The sequence below is a fragment of the Indicator indicator genome, chromosome 1, assembly GCF_027791375.1.
Source record: "Indicator indicator isolate 239-I01 chromosome 1, UM_Iind_1.1, whole genome shotgun sequence".
Classification (NCBI taxonomy): domain Eukaryota; kingdom Metazoa; phylum Chordata; class Aves; order Piciformes; family Indicatoridae; genus Indicator; species Indicator indicator.
The window spans coordinates 131,065,979-131,081,530 of record NC_072010.1 but is presented as its reverse complement, the minus strand read 5'-3'; the positions used below and the strand labels follow the sequence as shown (position 1 = coordinate 131,081,530).

Genomic DNA, 15,552 nt, shown 5'->3' with positions numbered 1-15,552 from the left:
AGCTGCTTTGGCAATTGCTGCTGAAAGGGAGTATTAGCTTTGCAATTGGCCCATCCCTTGCAATCTTGGAAGTGCACAGGTTTCTCTGGTGTCATGAGGCCCCTCTTGGGCTGTGTGTTCCAGCCATTAAACTAATTGGATGCTGCTGTAAGGTGAGCTGTAATCCTAGCTGCAGTATTTCGTACACATGTTCTCAGTAAGCCCATTTTTGGGTCATGGTTCAGGGCTCTTAGCCCTTTCAAGAAAATAGGATTAGGGTGTTGGGTTTTTTTTTTTTTGAGTTTACATTCTTAAGTCTCTCCCTCGAATTTAGGAATGCCACCAGCAAATTAATGGTGTCATGCCCCCTTCAAGTGTAAAAACACCAAGGTTTCAGTTCTCTTCTGGTCATTCAGCCTTTGCTGTGTGTATTTTAAAATGTAGGGAGGGCTATGGAGGGTCATGTGAGTTTTGTGTTGTGAAGGTTTTTGTGTTGCTTCCCATCCAGCAGCTTCATCCTGCTTTCAAAACACTGAGGAACTGATGCTTTCTGTGAGAATCTGGGGTGGGCCTCCACAGAGTGAGCCTAGTTCTGTTCACAAGTGGGCTGCAAATGTTAACATTTGAGTGAAGCTTTCAGGTGATTTAGTTTCTGGGGGTTGTAGCTACCACTGTTTTTATTTTCCCTTTGGGGAAAACTGTTCCTGATAATTCTAGAGCCTTGGTGTTTGTGTTATGAAGTGGCTCTTCCATATGAAAAGAGTCACAGGTACTGACTGCTGTCCTCCCCACCCCATCCCCTCATGCAGGAAGCACTGGCAGTGGTCATACAGTAAAGTTTGCTTTTGTTCAATGAAAGCTTACGAGGGCTCTGGGATCCTGACTTTTGGTTGCAATTTTTTATTGGCAGTACACAATGGTTCAGAGTAAAACAGGCTATACAAAAATACAGAACTGGATCAGAAACTAATATTGACCTGCCATAGTCAATCCAGGTGGGAATGTTTCACATCAAAGTTACAACCAAATCCCAGGCTGCAGTCCTGACAGTTGCCAGGCTGGAATGGGAGAAGTTCTGCTGAGCTGTTGGAAAGCACCAGCCATGTGTTTTCTGAAGCAGACAGCTGTGTCATTTGTATGACCAAGGAATGGCTTTAATGGTTGCTTTCCAGCCTGCAGTGTCACACACCCTTGGTGGCTCATTTCCCCAAAGCTTGCACAAGAACTTCCTCGCTGAGGCTGTGCAGCAAATGTGGGCATTGAGGAGCTGTGGACGGAAAGCTTGGCTGTGTGAGAGCTTTACCTGCAAAGCAGTGTTTGCTGGGAACTCAGCTCTGGTCCTGGTGTTTCCAGTCAGTGTTTTGGCTGTATTTGAACTACAGCTCTGGTGAGGAATGTTTATCCCTAGCAATTAAAAGCATCTTTCTGATGCTGAAAAGGTCCTGTTGGTGCAGCAGCCTAGCAAATGCTTTCTGGTGTGGCAGATGCACAGACTCCTTGGCTATTTTGGACTCATTTCTGCTTTGTCTGTTTGGACTCTTTGTGGGAACTGATGTAAATGATTTGTGTGGTGTCAGGAACAAGGAAAACAAAAGGTTCTTTTTCTAGGACTGGCTGATACTAACAATGTGTTCTAGCAAACAGTCTTCAGTGCATTTGTATTCTTCAGAGGATTTCTAAAATTAGCTTTTATTTCTATTTTAATATTCCGTTGGAAGTTCTAAATCATCAAATTTTGGTGGATTTTTTTCCCCATTCGACAGGCCTTTTCCACACTTCCTTTTACATATTTACCATTTCTTATTGCCTGCGTCCCATGCCTCTCTCCATTCACATCCTCTGCTTTTCTCCTTTAGGCAAAGCTTAATTTTCATTAAAAGGTTTTGCAAGACAAATTTCCCTCTGCAATTACAAACACTAAACATCATGATGCTTTGTGAGTCAGGAGCAAAGCTTGGTTTTTTTTAATTGGCTAATTGCAAGTGACATTTTAGATGTAGGGAGCATTCTCTACAAAAATTCATGTGGCTGCCAGAGAAAACTCTTAAATAATGTTTTGAATAGCTCTGTGTGTGTTTATGCTCTGAAGAATCTGTTTTCTCCAGTTGTTGGCTTTCACAGTGAGAAATGCTGGAAGCACCAGATAGGAAACATACAGGCAGGATAAACACTGTGCCTTTAGAGAGAGCTGTGTGATAGTAGTGATTGAGCTTTCTCTTGGAACTGGTCCTGTTGGTCACTGGGAGTGTTCAGCTTTGCTGCAAGTTCAGACTGATCACAGTTTGTGAAAGGATACTTCATTTGATTATTGAGTTCATTGAAGTAACTCCTTGTTGGGTGGACATAGTTTGATGTTCTTCACCCCATCCCTGAATGGATACTGATCTTCTGAAATTGTTTTCAGTTTCTTGCCAGTTTCCTAATCCAGCAGCTGAAGGTACTTCCCTGAGCAGAGCTTAATGTGGGGCACCAACAGCCCATCAAATGAGTTTTTTTTTCTAGCCAAGGTCAGAGCAGTGATTATGACCATTGCAGAGCTGAGTCCTCCTGGATGAAGCAGCTCCAGGCAGCAGTTAAATTGCATTTCCCCAGTTTCATGTACAGTGAAGTGTGGGATTTTCTCTATTCAGAAGTATGTGGTTGCCATCCCTGCTTGGCTTTGAGCAAGACTTGTTCTGTAACATTTAGTCTTTAGATAGGACTCCTCCCTTCAGGAGAACTCTTCCTTGCAGCCTGGGAATTCAGTACTTGTATAGATGAAAGTAGTGTGGAGCTTAGCTGTGCTGCCTGTTCTTTGTTCCTGGAGTCTCTCTTCTACATTCTTACTCAATATTCTCAAGTTTGTTACTTTTCCCAGAGCATGAGTGTCAGAAGGAAACACAGCAGTGCAGCATTGGTCTGCTGGTAATGCAGCAGGTACTGAGAAACAGAAGAGAAGGGATGGCACAACCTGTGCACCACATCATTTCATGAGTTCTTCCACTGACAGTGGTGCAGCAGAATTGTGTTCATTCAATTTTCCGTGATGCTGGAGTTCTTCTCAGGGCTGTTGTCTTTTCATTAGAGCATAGTAATTACATTGTAGTTTCACTGTGAATTTGTCAGCTTGAAGACAAATATTAAATGGCAGGAGAAAAAGAACAGGAAGTCAAGCAATAGAAAGAAGTCTTTTGCCTTGACCCCAAGTGTTAAATGAGGGAACAAAAGTACCTTGAAGTAGCTGTTTTTAAAATAAGGGTAAATGAAATTAAGACTCTCAGACCTGATCAGTCTTTCTGCTCACTCTATTTTTCCTGCAGGGCTTTTGGCTAAGGGCATGAGGAGAGCTGGTTTTGACTTCTCCTTGCTGTTGTCACCTCTTCCCTCGTACATAAGTTAGAGCTGGATTCGAATGCTGTGGTAAAGATCACGTTTGCTGAGCAGGTTCCTTCTCTGGCTTTTCTGGCTCTGAGGCTTGCTCAGCTCCTGCACAACTTACCAGCTGAACAGAAAAGTCCTGCAGTGTCCTGGGTTTGTCTCTCCCACTGGCTGTGGGGCTGTTCTGGGACGTATTTTTGGCCTTTCTGATCAGAAGCAGCTGCCAGTGCTGTTCCTCCTGTTACTTTGGAGGCAAGCAGAGTGTGTTCCAAAGGCTTTATCAAATTCTGCTTGTTATGGACTTAGAGATGCCCTTTTCCCTAAGCAGGGGATGACCAAACAGTGTCTCAGCATCTTACTGCCTCTTCTACAAGTGTGAAGTACCAAGCCCTTAATTTTTCTAGTGGGAAAAGCATCAGGATGTGTTTGCAGGTACCTGAGGTGGCTAGGCTTGGAGGGTGCCTGAGGTGACACGCTTCAGCTGGATTTCCATTTGAGTGCCCCTCAAATTCTGATTCCTTTTTGGCCTTTTAATCGTTGTGCTGCCTATGTTTAAATTGTTGAGAACCCTAAAGGTTCTCTTTCAACTAATTCTGTTTTTACTCCAGAAATGGCTAATTATCCAGTAACTGCAGTCAGGTGTTCCATGAGTGATCTAAAATTCAGGTTATTTCACATCATGGTTTGAAAACACATTTCCAGATGTGTATAGAATTATGAGAAATCTGACAAATCTGAAAGGAGTTCTCTGAACTGACATTCTCAATAACTGGATGATTGGAGGGGCTCCAATATCAAAGCAGTTCCATATCACTGCTTTGTGAGATAAAACACCCTTCTGCTGGCTTCATATTTCATCCTAAATGTTACTTAATTTTGTAGCAAGAACTGGTAAGGTTAAGAGCACTGCTGTTCCACCAGTCTTATGTCAATGAAATGCTGTCACCCTGCAAGTACCTGTGAAGGCAGGATCTGAGCAGTTGGTCCTGGCCTGCTGTTGTGGTGTATATGTGAATTTGGGTTGCTTATGTTGGGATTTTTTGTGGTGGTGTGCTGTGGCTGTGAGTAGCTGTGTGTGGCTTCAGTAGCTGTTGTGTGGCACAGCTGGGATGCCATGGCTGGGAGAGGCCAGTGCTGGCTGCAGATGTGCTGTACACAGCAGGATCTCTGAAGGAGCTCTAGGGTGGGGTGCATGTCACACAAGGAAAGGCTGAGCAAGTTATCTTTGCAAGTTGTCAGAACTTGACTGGGAAAGGTTCTTAGTGGCCTGCTTGAACCTGGGAGTTAGCCTTGCTGTGAGTAGAAGTTGAAACTGAGATGACCTGCAGAAATCTTCTCCAATGTCATCTTTTTGTGATTCTAACTCAAAGCCTAAGTGCTGTTACCATTTCTCAGGAAAACAGCCCCAATAATGATCATCAAATTTCAGATGAGCAGTTGAGACTTTACAAAATTTAATACTCCAGATTTTTGCAATTTGTTCCATCTGTGCTTGACGTGGAGCAACAGAAATTAACCAGCATCTCAGACTTGTGCTGAGTGTTCACAGAATCACAGAATACATCTGTTTGGAAGAGACCTCAAAAGTCATCCAGTCCACTTTATTTGGCTTATCCACTGGAGAGTTTTTGTGGGTTGGAGGCTTTTGGGTAGAAAGAAGCAAGTAGGGGACTAAGATGAAAGGAAAGGGGCCTTAGGCACAGCTAAGGAACAAGATGAGGTCCTGGGATGGGATCAAAGGAAGGAGAAAGTTGAAAGCTGATGAAGGCACCAAGTAGGTTGAGTAGTTGCACTCCCCAGTGCATCTCTTCACATTCAACTCTAACAGCCTATGGTGGAGGAGGCATTTAGCACAGGTTATGTTGCCTCCTTGGACAGGCAGAGTGTATGAAGGAAAGCCAAGTGACATAGGTCCTGTCTTTGTATGTAGACTAGAAAACCAGAAGTGCTGGCAGAGTTCACTGGTGTCTGTCTTCACATCTGCTGCAGAGCTAAGGTACCTTGACTGAAATGCTTCACCCTAACCAGCCAGGCACAATTCTAAGTCGCTTGCCAGCTGTTTTTATTGTGGTGCCCTGAAAGTAGTTGTTTTGAGGCTCTTGTTGCAGAGGAAGGAGAAGTCTTTCGAGTATGTGAAAATTAACATCTATTTTATTCACAGCTAGGCTTAACCTTTTTCTCATGCTATCACAGTGAGTCATTCCAGAGCTCTGGGGAGGTTTCCTCGAAGTGTATCAGCGCTAGTTGACTTCAGAAGCCTTTGTCTGTCATGGGCTCTTGATTTACGTTCCAGTTATGCAGGTTTCTCACAGAGGAGCATTGATCTTTAACCGGAGCCTCAGTTTAAGCATATCAACAATAAAAATAAGCCCATTTAGGCATATTACAAACTTTACTTTAAAAAAACCAAAACTAAGGAGTAGCAGCAACTCCTGAAGCACTTGCTGAAGCATGTATCCTGTTGTGCTGCTGCTAACCTGCTACCAAAGGAGTGCAGTCAGCAGAACGTGGATCCTTAGACTATCTACTAATATTAGTATATAGTCTATGTGTACTGGTACATAGACTATTATTAGTGTGTAGGTACATTAGCATGGACTAGACAATAACTGAATCCACCTCTTAGTCTCTATTAGCATTGTCTAAATGGTCAGCATAAGTACACATGGTAATAATTATGGAGGAATTTGGGGTCATTACATAACCTTGGGTTTAGAAATATGCCACCTGCCCTGCCCAGGCTTGCTCATATTTTCTTTGAAGAAGAATCACAAAATATTTCTGTGGAGAGAATCCTCTTGCAGTACTCCTGAAAACTATCAGAGCAGATCAGTGTTTGTAATCAGCTTCTCCTGGTGTGCTTTGCTGGAGGTTGAGGCTGTCTGGGGAGTCCTGTGTGCCTAGTAGACACTTTTTGGAACTTATCGATCTCTTTGTAGCAGATGCTGTATCCTTACAGTCCTTGCTTTGTTTGCTAGATAAATCAGATAAATATGATTCTAGAGACGTGGAAAGGCTTCAGCAAGACGATCAGTGGGTTGAGAGCTATTTGATCTGGCGCCACGATATCGTGGACGACACCTTGAAGATGATTGATGAAAGCTTTCAGTGGAGGAAAGAGTACACAGTTAATGGTAAGCTATGGTTATAATGGTTTGCTGGTGTGTGTTGCACTCCTGTTGGCCTACAACTGATTTCTACATGTGGCTTCCTTGAGCATCCTTTGAAGATGATGTAGGTGCCACTGAGCTGAAAAAAGCTTCTGCTCATTTAAAACCCCCAAATAACAACTGTTGTGTTGATGTTGACCGGTCCTGTCCTGCTGCCCCTGTGCCTGTTGGAAGGTTCAGAGGAAGGCAGGCAGGCAGCTCTCTCCTTTGTGGGTTTGCTGCAATGGAGTCCTTAAAAATGAAGCAAAGAACAAAATCCACAAACCCCAGGGCTCTGTTTGTGGCTGCACTGCTCTGGCGACAGATCTTACTTTGTCCCGTGAGATTGTGTTGAGAGTGAACTGTGTCTGCAGGACTCCACAGCCCGAATCAAAGGGTGGAGCAAGAGGGCCTTCAGACCTCAGTAAAAATTAACATTTGCAACATTTGTTCTTGCATAATAACTTTAATTCTTATTCCTCTCTAAGTGGATTAAACTGTACAGCAGGAGAGGAAGCAGTAACGATTTCAAAAGAGCTCAGTGTTTGCATTAGTTTAGTAAAGGCCTTGCAGAATGGTTTATAGAAACATTTTTGTTATTTGCTACCAGCCTCCTGCATTTCTAGGGACTTCTCTTAATGAATTTGCAATGTGATTATTAATGCTTGCTGAAATGCTCTCTCCTTTGGCTTTGCAGACTTGGCAGAATCTGTCCTTCCCAAATGGTTGTTTGAAATCGGTGCTGTCTTCCTGCATGGATATGATAAAGAGGGCTACAAGCTGTGTAAGTCACACACAACATCCTATTTGCAGTCATTAATCAGTGGGGTTTGTTTCCAGCATCTTATCATCCCTTCTGAAAAAACAATGTAGCAAAACCAGAAGTAGCTAAATATTAGCAACTACTGTTGTTAACTGTGAGGAGAAGCTGGTGAGTGAGAACCTCTGGATACAGGAGTGGAGTGAGGGAACTTAGCAGTTTTCAGAAGTCAGAACTCTTTTTCCTACTGCTAATGCAGCTTGGCTCTGCTGCTTGGGGGTTTTCTTGGGGGTTTGTTTTTTTTTTTTTTTCCACTTTTTTGATGCTTTTGAAATCCTCAGGAATAGTGTGGACAGCTGAGAAGTGTTGAGAGAGCAAACGCCCAAGTTATGTGGCTATAAAGAATAAAATTTGTAGGGAAACAGTAAATGCTGCCAGGATGCTCCTGTGTTGTGTGTATCAGATGGTCAATATGTTCTGTAAATGAATCTCTTCTAACATCTCTCATATTTACTTTTCATGAAGATTAAATCCTATGAGGCAACAGAGGCTTTTTAAACAAAGCACTCCCGAGGCTTTCCAAGCAGTGATCTTGAGCCTTTTAAAAAAAACAAAGCTGTGATTCTGCTTCTCCTTGCTTGACAAGGGCTGGTTTGTAGCATGCATAAGGCAGCAATCCAGTCTGTTACAAGGATGACTGCTTCACACTCCAGCAGGATTCTTTTAATCGCACCATGAAAACATACTGCTTCCCTTGTAAGGTCTCAGTGCTGTGTGAAAGATTGCTGCTTTCTTATGCTTCGTGAGGTTTTGGCCTCCAGGGTAAGTATTCAAGGGTACATGGTGCTGAAGCCTGTCTGTAGCATTTGGAAAGCTGAGCATTGCTGTGCTGGGCTGCTCAGGTTGGAGATACCAAGGGGAAGTGAGTACAAAAAGACTTTTACATTAGAGCTTGGACTGAGAAAGTTCTGAATTGTTCTGTGACCAGAATGTGTGAGTCAGGTAAATGATGATTTGCAATTTGTTGCCATCTAAACATGGGTAATGGTTCAGTTTTCCACACTTGAAGTGTTCCTTCTATGAATGCTAGCTGGGCTGGAATATCTGACATGGCAATGCACATTCAGAGCTAGGAGGTCCTGCTTGGTCAGCATTTGAGAACTTCTGGGCTATGTGCTCCATTCTCCTGTTCTGTAAAGTGGACCTCTTCAAGCACAAAGGAGCTCTTCAAGAACTGTTGGTCGCTCCGCAAGAATCCTGTGTTTGGATAGAGCTCTTTGTGAAGCGCTGAATTCACTCCAAGCTGATCTGCTGTGCTTTTAAAAAGCTGCTTTCTGTACACGAGCCAAAACATTTTTTTAGTTCAATTGGAAGCAAAAGACTTCCCAAGTCTGGGGAGGAAAACACCAGTCTGTCCATGCAATTGGGTTTCAGAGCATGGCTGGTTGTGGTGGTGTAGAGTTACCAACAGTAAAGGCTGCTCTTTGTAGTGCTGCCTGGAGGATTTCTTTAACCAGTTCACTGTATAATCAGTAGTTTGGTTTCAGACATTTCTCAGAAGCCTGTTACTTTGAAACATGCTAATTTTAATGGAAAAAACTTTATCTGGCTGACTCCCTTCTTGCAGAAGGCTATATGTATGGCTTTTGTGTATACACCATTGCTCAGTTTATTTGGAATAGTCTGTTGCTTTTTATATAATCCATGATGTGTGTAGAAGTAGTTTTTCAGGAGGTGTCAACTACAAAAACCTAATCAAAGAAACAATTCCATAAGACAATACTTAAAATGTATTCAGAGCATAAAAGCCTATCTGAGGACCATGTTGATGTCATGTGGAAGTATGGAATGATGATAGCCTGGATGAAAAGTGGTCCTTAAATGCATGGGAAGTATTTCTGCACTCTTCCCCCGTGCTGTAATTCTTTGTATTGTCAATCTTGAAAAAGTTCTGATATGAAAATGAGAGCAAGGAGAGGAGGCTGTGGAGAGGTAATCCGCTGGGTTTGTTTGGCCCTTCAGTGGTCACACAATCAGTCCAGGTGTGGAATACCAGCCCAGGGGTGAATGTCAGTAAATCCTGTACAGTTACTTGCATGCTTCCTGTTAGTTTGGAGCTCTTTTTTTTCAGCTTTTGTGTGTTTTTTTTTTTTTTTCTTTCTTTTCACAAGTTTGGTTCAGAGTGAAACACCATGTAAGAGATCCTAAGCAGCAACTTGAGAAAAAGAAACTGGTAGCTTTTTGGTTAGAACATTATGCAAAGAGAGATCATGGAAAGCCCTTAACAGTGGTATTTGACATGTCAGAAACTGGGATCAGTCACATAGTAAGTATTGTGTTTTTCAGATTGCTTTCTGCATTACCCCTGTGTCCCTAGGAAGAAGGAGTCTGTGCAGCCCTTAACAGCTACCTGACAGTTGCTAACCTCAGTGGTGTGTGGAGCTCTCCTCGTGGCACAAGCAGGTTGCCTAACTCTGTTGTTAGCATTAACTGTAAGCCTTGTGCAGCACACTAGAAACTGGCTTTGAGTTTGGCTGAGCCAAAGGCTGTGGAGCAGCTGCTCACCAGCTGGCTTTGTCTTGGGTGATCTTAGTAGAATTTAGTTTTTCAGCACCTAAAAGGCAATGGGCTGAGCCATTTCTATAATGAGTACAGCTGCTGCCAGTTCTTCAACAGCTCCGTTTTCATTAAGAGTGAAGAGTGGGAAAATGGGGTAATGGTGAAGCATTAAAACCCTTGGTGGCTGAGATCTTTGGTCTGTGCTAACATGGCAGCACCTTCAGCTGACAACTCTGGTTCTGTCTTCCCATCCCCCCTGCTGTCTCCTGTATATTTCAAATGTTCCCTTCTGAAGTCCCTGCATGCATCTCTCTCCAGCCATTGAATTTCATTGTGAAGAGAGCAGCTGTCCAAGGAGGCATTGCTCTCAGTGTTCATCTTAACCAAGCTTTTTGCTAACCTGATAATGCAATTCTGACACTACTGTGGCAAAGAAACCTAGTTCCTTTGGCTGCCTTGCATATGCAGGAGGAAAGGAGGTGTCTGGATGTCAGCAGATGTGGTGGAATTCTGAATTGTAGGCCTCCCAGACTCAGCTTTATACGTGGTCAGAAATACCTTCACTCCCTTTTCAGTTCCTTGCCCAACCTGCCAGCTTTGCTGCAAGCTGCTTCCTCCAAACCTGACCTTACCTAAGCAAGAGACTCCCAACGTTTTATTCAGACATTTAACAAAAGTTCTGATGCATTTCCTGGTGTCCCCTAGGACTACAGACTGAAGGAGGAGCAATGTAGATCAGTCACCTCTGTGTGATCGTTCCAAAGGTTGCCATTAGAGCTGTGAATTGTAATGATTTGAAGAGCAGGATTTCACCTCTGCTTTGGACATGGAACTGCAGCATGGCAGGAGCCAGAAGGAGCTATTCCCAAGAACTATTTCCTGTTTGTAGGGCAGGGTGGCATTGCTGCTGGGCTGAGCTGGGGATGCAGCTCATTGTGATGCTTTTCCACTGTTGTGCAGGAACACTCTGACCTGCTGCAGGAGGCCAGCACTTGCCTTGGGTTTATTCCTTGTGGGCAGCTGGATCTCAGCCTACAAAACCTACGAATGAATGCAGTGGGTTCACTTCTTTAGTCGTGTACTGTAGCAAGCTTGAGCTGGGGATCTTTTGCTGCTGTCTATCCATACATTGGATGTGTCAACACCTGCGTGAGGCCAGAGTGGTGCTTAAGGCACAGGCCTTGAGGGCTGTCTGTCCATTCTCCTAAAGACCACACTGGAGCTCTGGTCCCATGCAACAAGCACAAAGGCTTGGAATTGCCTTGCTGTGAAAAAGCAGCTTGGCTTGGGTTCATGGAGCATGCACTGAAGCAAACTTCCTAGTGTCTTTAAGGCCCCCAGAGATACAACCTCAGCAAGAATTGGAATATCAGGAGTATTTGTAATGGCTGCTTCTAGCCATATAGAGGAACTGATAAGTGGTCCCAAAGTGAGTTTCTGAGCAATTTTTTCAGAGCATGCCAAATGTGGTTTTTTTCCATTGCCATCTCCTGTGTCAGCTTTTATCACTGGTGTGCAGCAAGGGAGTCCTGCAGCTTGTGTTTGGTTGCACTGCTTCAGGTAGCTGGGATAGGGGCAGTTACTGAATGGGCTGCTGGAATTACAGATTTAAGTAATGGATCCATTCTCCTCCTATCTGATAGTGCTGGTGTGGGGTAGGCAGTGGAATCAAGAGCAGCATCCCTGGTGCCTGCATGGCTCCCTGTTTGTGCAAGGAAGCTGGAGATACTGCAGGTGGTAAAGGCAGCAGCCAGATGAGAGAAAGGCTTCTGCCTCTGAGGGCACTAAGCTTTCACTTAGCTTCTAGTTACCCACCTTACTGAGAGGAGCAGCTTCCAGGTTCTGGGGAATCTCATGAGGTTCAATATGGCAAGTTTCAAGGAGTTTCAGGGTGTTTAGTACTTCTGCCTTGCAAGGCTTTAAGCTGCTGTCAAGCTTCTGTGCTGCTAAAGGTTTCTCTTCCTGCTGCTGCTCTGCAGTAGTTCCGATCCCCAGCTCCCTGCATTGGTAGTAGATCTGTTGGCTTCTTTCTGAGATCAGAGGCCAAAGCCTGACTGTAGCCCTGCAGCAATATAAGGAGGTGGAAGGCATTGCAGTGAGGTTGGATGGTGTTTGTAGTCATACAGCTAATTCCAGGGAGTGCAAATTGTGCTGCTCAGTGAATGCCTCCCTGAGCCTGTGCCTACTGTGCTGATCTCTGCTGTGTCACCTCTGCTCTCGTTCTAGGACTTGGATTTCGTTCGGTTCATCGTCAACTGCTTCACAGACTATTACCCAAACTTCCTCAGTAAGTACTGCCTGGCACACCCTGGGCACTGCAGGCCTGTGTGGGGAGAACACCTCACAGTGCTGCAGATGATGGGCAGCCCAGGTCATTGCTGCCTGTGCTTTGTGGTAGCTGCATGGAACACAGAGGGGCTCCAGGTTTGGGATGGCTTTGTGCTGGTAAGTCAGCACAGCTTCACCCTGTAAAGAAACTCCACAAAACCCAACTCTCTTTCCATAATTCAGATTCAAAACTGATTTAAGCATCTGCTAGAGCTGAACTGGTCTCGTTTTGCCTTTCCTCCTTGGTACTTGGGTGGAAGCTTTGCAGGCTTGGATGGTACTTGGTGTCCATTAGGAATCTTCAGGAGACAAAGGATAAAAGTCTGTAGAAGTTTGGAGGCGGCAGGGGAGCAAGGCTTGTGCCTGCCTGCTAGTTTTTGTGAACAGGCAAACACCAAACAGTTTTGGATAGCTCCTCTTGCACCAGTTCTAAATTCTGTACAGTAGCTACTTAAACTCTGCATATTGAATTCAGCTTGCCCATCAAAGCTCAAAATGTTGAGCAAGTACCAAACTTCAAGGCAAGTACAATGTATGCTTCCCTTAAGAGGAAAATGTTGGCATGCTTCAACTTTTCAGATTTCTCTGCTAAAGCAAAGCTTGGGGGAAATGTAGCTTTGCAAAGACTCTTGCTGCTTGTCTCTGGGGGAAGAGGAGTGCCTCAGCTTACTTGTTAAGCTTTTTTTCTCCTGTTCAGTAGTTGTTCCCCATACTAAAGCAATGAAGGTGTCTGTCACTGAGCAGCCACTCCTTGCATGCCTGTAGTTGCTGTGCTGCTTTTGGAACAACCTGGCATTCAGATGGTTTCCTTTTCTTTGTCTCCCCAGCAAAGATAGTGATCTTTGAGATGCCCTGGATAATGAATGGTGAGTCCTTGGATTTGTTGTTTCCTTTGGGTGTTTTTAGATCAGGACAACTTTTTAAACTAGCAGAGGGAGGAACCCTTTCTCTTCTCAGTGTAGGTACAAGTGGGTGGAGTTTTAGATGTGCATCTGTGAGTCTGTCAGGTCCTAGGCTGCTTCTGGTCTTCCTTCCAGCACTGTGTTGGGTCATGCTTGGGATAGAGTTCCTGTTCATCCTGTTACCTTTTAAAGCTTGGAAGACTGGACAGTCTGTTAAAGCTGGAGTGCACAGTTTTGAGAGATGGATGCTGACATTCTGTATGGTTTGATGTGTGTGCTTAATTATCTTTAATGATGTCCAGGAAAAAACCACTAGTCCTATATTTTGAGCATAGGAACACATCATTTTATGCTGGCTTTCTCTTTCCTGTGCATCCCTGTTTTCCCATCACTGCACTAACCAGGGTGTCTGCAGATGCTCTGTAGCTGTAAGTAAGTGTCCTTCAAAACAGCAGAACATCTCAGCCAAGAAGAGTACATCCAGAACTCTCCCAGCCTTTCCCTCATATGTGGAATACAATTGTCAGGGTTGGAAGGGACCTGAAGGCTCATCCAGTTCCAACCCCCCTGCCATGGGCAGGGACACCTTACACCAGAGCAGGTTGCTCACAGCCACATCCAGCCTGGCTGCAAAAACCTCCAGGGATGAGGCTTCCATCACCTCCCTGGGCAACCTGTGCCAGTCTCTCACCACCCTCATGGGGAACAACTTCTCCCTAACATCCAATCTGAATCTCCCCACTTCTACTTTTGCTCTCTTCCCTGCAGTCCTATTACTCCCTCACACCCTCCAAAAGTCCCTCCCCAGCTTTCTTGTAGCCTCCTTCAGATACTGGGAGGCCACAGTGAGGTCTCCTGTCCAGGGGAGCGTGTGTTCATTACACATCTGCTCTCTAGAGAAAGCTCTTCCTTGCACACACTGCACACCCAGCTCACCTGTGCCTCTTGCTTCTTGCTCTTCCAGCTGCTTTCAAGATTGTGAAGGGTTGGCTTGGCCCAGATGCAATCAGCATGCTGAAATTCACCAACAAGAGTGATGTCCAGGAGTACATCAGTGGAGAGTATCTGCCCCCTCACATGGGTGGAACTGTGAGTACCTGAACGTTTCGTGGCTCCTCTGTGAGAAACTGAGACTTGGCTTTGTAACCTTCACCTGTGGGGCTGAGAGTGGGTACTTGGTGGGTGTGGAACTTCTGGAAACTGTTCTGCTAATAGAAATTTCTAAAAACTATTAATATGGAAGAGGGTAACTTGGAGAGCTTGATACCTGGCACATCTGCAGAAGGCATTGCTCCAAATAATCTCAGTCTCTTGCAGTGCAAGTGGGTATGTTCTCTGCTTTCACTGGAAATGACTTAGATTATTTTTTGTCTTTATAGAGGTCTGGCAAACTGGTTGAAGCCTCATTCTTCCTTCAACTCTTTCTCTGTCCCTCCTGGTGAATTGGAGATGGTGCTGATTTATGAAACAAGTTTTGTGAACAGGACATGGGCTTCATGGCCCTCTGCTCAAGGCTGGTGCAGTCGAGACAATCCTGCTGCAATTAGTTTTGTCTTTGCTCTCAGCCTGCATTTTTAAGATATGTATAGAAGATTGTTTTTTAGGAGTGTATGAGAGCTGCAAAGAGTGTGCTGCATGGATCCTCTTCTAGTGCAGTGCAAACAGCAAAACAGCAGAAGCGTTTGCACAAGCATTTGCAGAGCTGGGAGATCAGTTTGCACAACCTTCATGGAGGAGTTTGCAGCAGGAGGATGTTTTTCTTTACCTTTTTTTGTAGACTATCTGTGGCAGTGCAATTAGCCCCCTGTAGATGAACTATTTCTACTTGTTCTTTCCTTTTGGTTTTGTTTTTTTTTTTCCTGAAGTGTTTTTGGAGTTACAGCAGTAACAGTACAGAGAAAGGGAAGACCCTGCTTCAGCAATAGCAGGAGAGGTCATGTTCCTTTGTATGTAAACTGAAGGTGGAGTTCTGGTAGCCAGAACGTAATGAAACTGGTGTGGGGAACATAAAGCACTGAGGTTTGTATTGGACTGAAAGTAGCAGCCTTTAAAGAACTGCTTTTGTGTATGATTCTTGAGTAAAAACCACTCCTTTCCCTCTGCTGCTCAGCCTCCCCAGGCTTCTGTCAGAACTCCCTCACGTTTAAGTTGAAGTTGCTGAAGTTCAGGAGTGAGCATAGAAGGGCTGCTGGTGCTTGAATTGGCTTTAGTGAAGATGAAGCAGTGGGCTTGGGCCTGGCTCCCATGGTCTTGTGCTCTTGTTGCAATAGAGGGCAGAGTTCTTGTCCTTCCTCTTAGAGCTGAGTGGCTGCTGGCTGCTCTTCAGACCATCTCACAGCTGTGCCTTTAAAGAATGAACTCCTGGCTTTGCTGAACATCCTTCTGGAGGGTCTGGTTCAGCACATGATCTTAGAGTTGTCCTTTAACCTGTCTGGGGCCTGCAGGGTTTCCTTACCAGTTAGTGATTGTTGGCCAAGGTGTCTCCATGTTGCCCATCCAAGAGCACTGACAAGTTCCA

At 44.6% G+C, this 15,552-nt stretch overlaps 1 protein-coding gene across 1 annotated transcript in view; it reads left to right on the top strand.

The window, feature by feature from the left end:
• Positions 1–15,552, top strand: part of MOSPD2 (motile sperm domain containing 2) — a 30,080-nt gene that overhangs the window by 1,671 nt on the left and 12,857 nt on the right. Inside the window, exons 2-7 of the mRNA XM_054400366.1 lie at positions 6,315–6,470; positions 7,183–7,269; positions 9,417–9,571; positions 12,031–12,091; positions 12,960–12,998; positions 13,999–14,123. Coding sequence (XP_054256341.1) covers positions 6,425–6,470; positions 7,183–7,269; positions 9,417–9,571; positions 12,031–12,091; positions 12,960–12,998; positions 13,999–14,123 — 513 coding nt within the window. The 5' untranslated portion in view covers positions 6,315–6,424. The remainder of the gene's footprint in view (positions 1–6,314; positions 6,471–7,182; positions 7,270–9,416; positions 9,572–12,030; positions 12,092–12,959; positions 12,999–13,998; positions 14,124–15,552) is intronic.